This window comes from Sinocyclocheilus anshuiensis, unplaced genomic scaffold, assembly GCF_001515605.1.
Source record: "Sinocyclocheilus anshuiensis isolate Anshui unplaced genomic scaffold, SAMN03320099.WGS_v1.1 scaffold1127, whole genome shotgun sequence".
In the NCBI taxonomy this organism is placed as follows: Eukaryota; Metazoa; Chordata; class Actinopteri; order Cypriniformes; family Cyprinidae; genus Sinocyclocheilus; species Sinocyclocheilus anshuiensis.
Window position 1 is genome coordinate 1,102,588 of NW_015546115.1, and position 2,617 is coordinate 1,105,204.

The following is a 2,617-nucleotide window of genomic DNA, read 5'->3' on the forward strand; positions in this document are numbered from 1 at the left end:
GGGGTAATTGGTTACGTCGCAATGTTGGAAATATTTCTGTTTTAAACCATGAAGGCGAGCCAATGGATATCACATACAAGCAACGTGCAAACTTTGCGCAAGAGTTACGCCGGTGAACGTCTTAATCTCAGTCAATTCACTGTGCAGAAAATGAAAGTAAAAACGGAATGACGGAGTAATGACGGAGCTTTCGGCATCTGACGCCGCATATTCTCTAAGAGACGACGAGACGAATCTACTTCAACATATGCTGATAACGGTATATAGCTAACTGTTTTCATTTATTCCCTTAATATTTCTCTTGTGGCCCGTACATAGTGGGAAAAAAGAGAAGAATTGTATTTCGTGTGAAATAGGTTGTTTTTGAAAGTTGAAAGGTGCTTGAAATAGGCCTATAGGCTAAGCTTTTTATTTTATTGATTTTTACTGATGACTGCAGTGTTAATATTTTAATTAAAGCCCTATAATTCATTGTATAATAGGCCTGTTTTAAAATACCTTATTTTTAATATTTTAACTGAGTTAATAGCTTAATCTTTTGTTATACTCGCAGCGGGTCAGTTATGTGGTAATTATTGCAGGGCAAATTAATTGTAATTTAATAAAAGTAACTTCATAATAATAATAGGCCTAATAAAAATAAGAATGTAACATGCCTACATTAATTGGAAATGCCAAATTCTCTTAATATTGCCAAACATTGATGTTTTTGACGATATCTCTGGCTGTCGTCGATACAAGAAGCAAGGGGAGGTTATCGCGGGGCAGACAGCACATTGTCTGTTACGTCGTTTGGACTGCCTTGTTGAGTGCAGCGGCACTGAGAACATTACTCACACACTTTAAGCTCTTTTATTTTCCAAATGTAATAGGATTAGCGCAACAAATCGTTCGGTTTGTAATGCGTACCGAACCGAAAGCCTCGTACCGAACGGTTCAATACGAATACGTGCATCTATCTATATATATATATATATATATAATGGATGTTTGTTTGTTTTGTGTTGTTTTTTTTTACATCTTACAAATTACCAGATGTACATTTTAAACAGTAATTACATATTGTAGTTATGCATCCTTTTAAAATAGTATTTTTATACATAAGTAATAATAATTACAGAGTACTTTGAAAGGTAAGGTCAAAATACCTAAACACTTTGTGACACAACAATAATTACACATTGCAAACAGTCCTAAAAAGGCTTAATTTTTAAAGTATGAAAATGATCGTATTTAAGTGGGTGTTACACATAATATGCACTTATGTTTGATGACATCACTGGGTGCGTGTTGCTTCATTGTCTGTCTGGCAGTGGAAGAGGAAGGCGTCACTCCAGTGAAGCGCCGGCGGGTGAGCAGCAGTGCTGAGGATCGGCCGGCAGACAGCGTTTGCCCTCCATCTACTTCCTCCTCATTGGCTCCCTGCTCGGAGCAGAAGGCGGAGCCAGGGGAGGCGTTTACGCCAACCAGCACTTCGGACACTGAAACCCGAGACTCCTCCCTCATCGACCCGGGAGTAGAAAACGACCCGCCCTCTCCCGACAGTGCGTCCCTCGAGGAGAAGAAAATGGACGTTTCTTCGTCATCGTCATCCTCATCTTCGTCATCATCCTCCTCCTTTCCCGAAGCGTTCGGCCGAACGGACGAACCTCCACCGCAGATAGCTGGAAGAGAGGAGGAGGAAGAGGAGGATGGGCGGAAGGAAATGCAAGAGCAGGAGGCGGAGCCAGAGCGAGAGGAAGTGCCCTCCACTTCCTCCTCCTCTGCAGACTCGGTGCTTTTACTCTCCAGCCTGCCGGATTCTGCTGAGGGGCGGAGCTGCTCGCTCCAGGAGGCGGAGTCAGGCGGATGTGGCCATGCCCCCGTGCAGGATGCTCTGGAGATGCTGTCGCGCACAGTTGAGGCCACTATCGCTGTGGTTGCCAAACTTTCGAACGGGAAAGGAGGGACACGCCCCTCGGATTTGTGACGTTACTTTCACGTCGCTCCTTTTTCGCATTTCACGTTTTTTCGTTCGCCATGCTGTTCAGATTTGTCTTTTTACGAATAATTGAAGTCCAACTTTTTTTTTAATTGCCCACCCTTTGGCCTCGCTCTTCATCTGTTTCGTGTTGCAACACAAAAAGTTCTGTTTCCGGTTCCAGAAAACTGAGCTCCGCATTAATTGAACAGAACAAAAAACCAACTGGAGCGTCTTTTTGTCAAAGGGCAGTTTTTTTATTTTTTAAACCGTGATTTTGTTGGTTTCTTTGTTTTGAAGTGGTTTGTTTTCGAGGCTGCAGTGAAATAGGGAAAAGGTTTACAACGTTTTAGTCCCGTCAGTGCATAATGTAATTTGCATTTTTATTCACGTGTATTATTTTTATTATCACGATTGTCTTCTGTGCCAGTTTTGTACTTGCACATGTGAGGCTGAGACGGCCTTGCTGTGTTTTTTTTCTCTGTGGTGGATATCAAAAACTATGTTTACTTTGTATATTGAAAAGAAAGAACGAACCACAAGAACCTTGATTCTGTAAAGAATCTTCTAGATGTTGCCTGGCTTTGTAAATGAGATGGTTAAAATATATATATATATATATATATATATATATATATATATATATTTCTGTAATAT

The 2,617-nt window shown here is 41.0% G+C and overlaps 1 protein-coding gene across 1 annotated transcript in view; it reads left to right on the forward strand.

Annotated features, from left to right (window-relative positions):
- Nucleotides 1–1,969, forward strand: part of LOC107700805 (ubiquitin carboxyl-terminal hydrolase 34-like) — a 57,247-nt gene extending 55,278 nt beyond the window's left edge. The window contains exons 72-73 of the mRNA XM_016502620.1: nt 1,121–1,133; nt 1,314–1,969. Of these exons, the coding sequence (XP_016358106.1) occupies nt 1,121–1,133; nt 1,314–1,969 (669 nt within the window). The remainder of the gene's footprint in view (nt 1–1,120; nt 1,134–1,313) is intronic.
- The last annotated feature ends 648 nt before the right edge of the window (nt 1,970–2,617 follow it).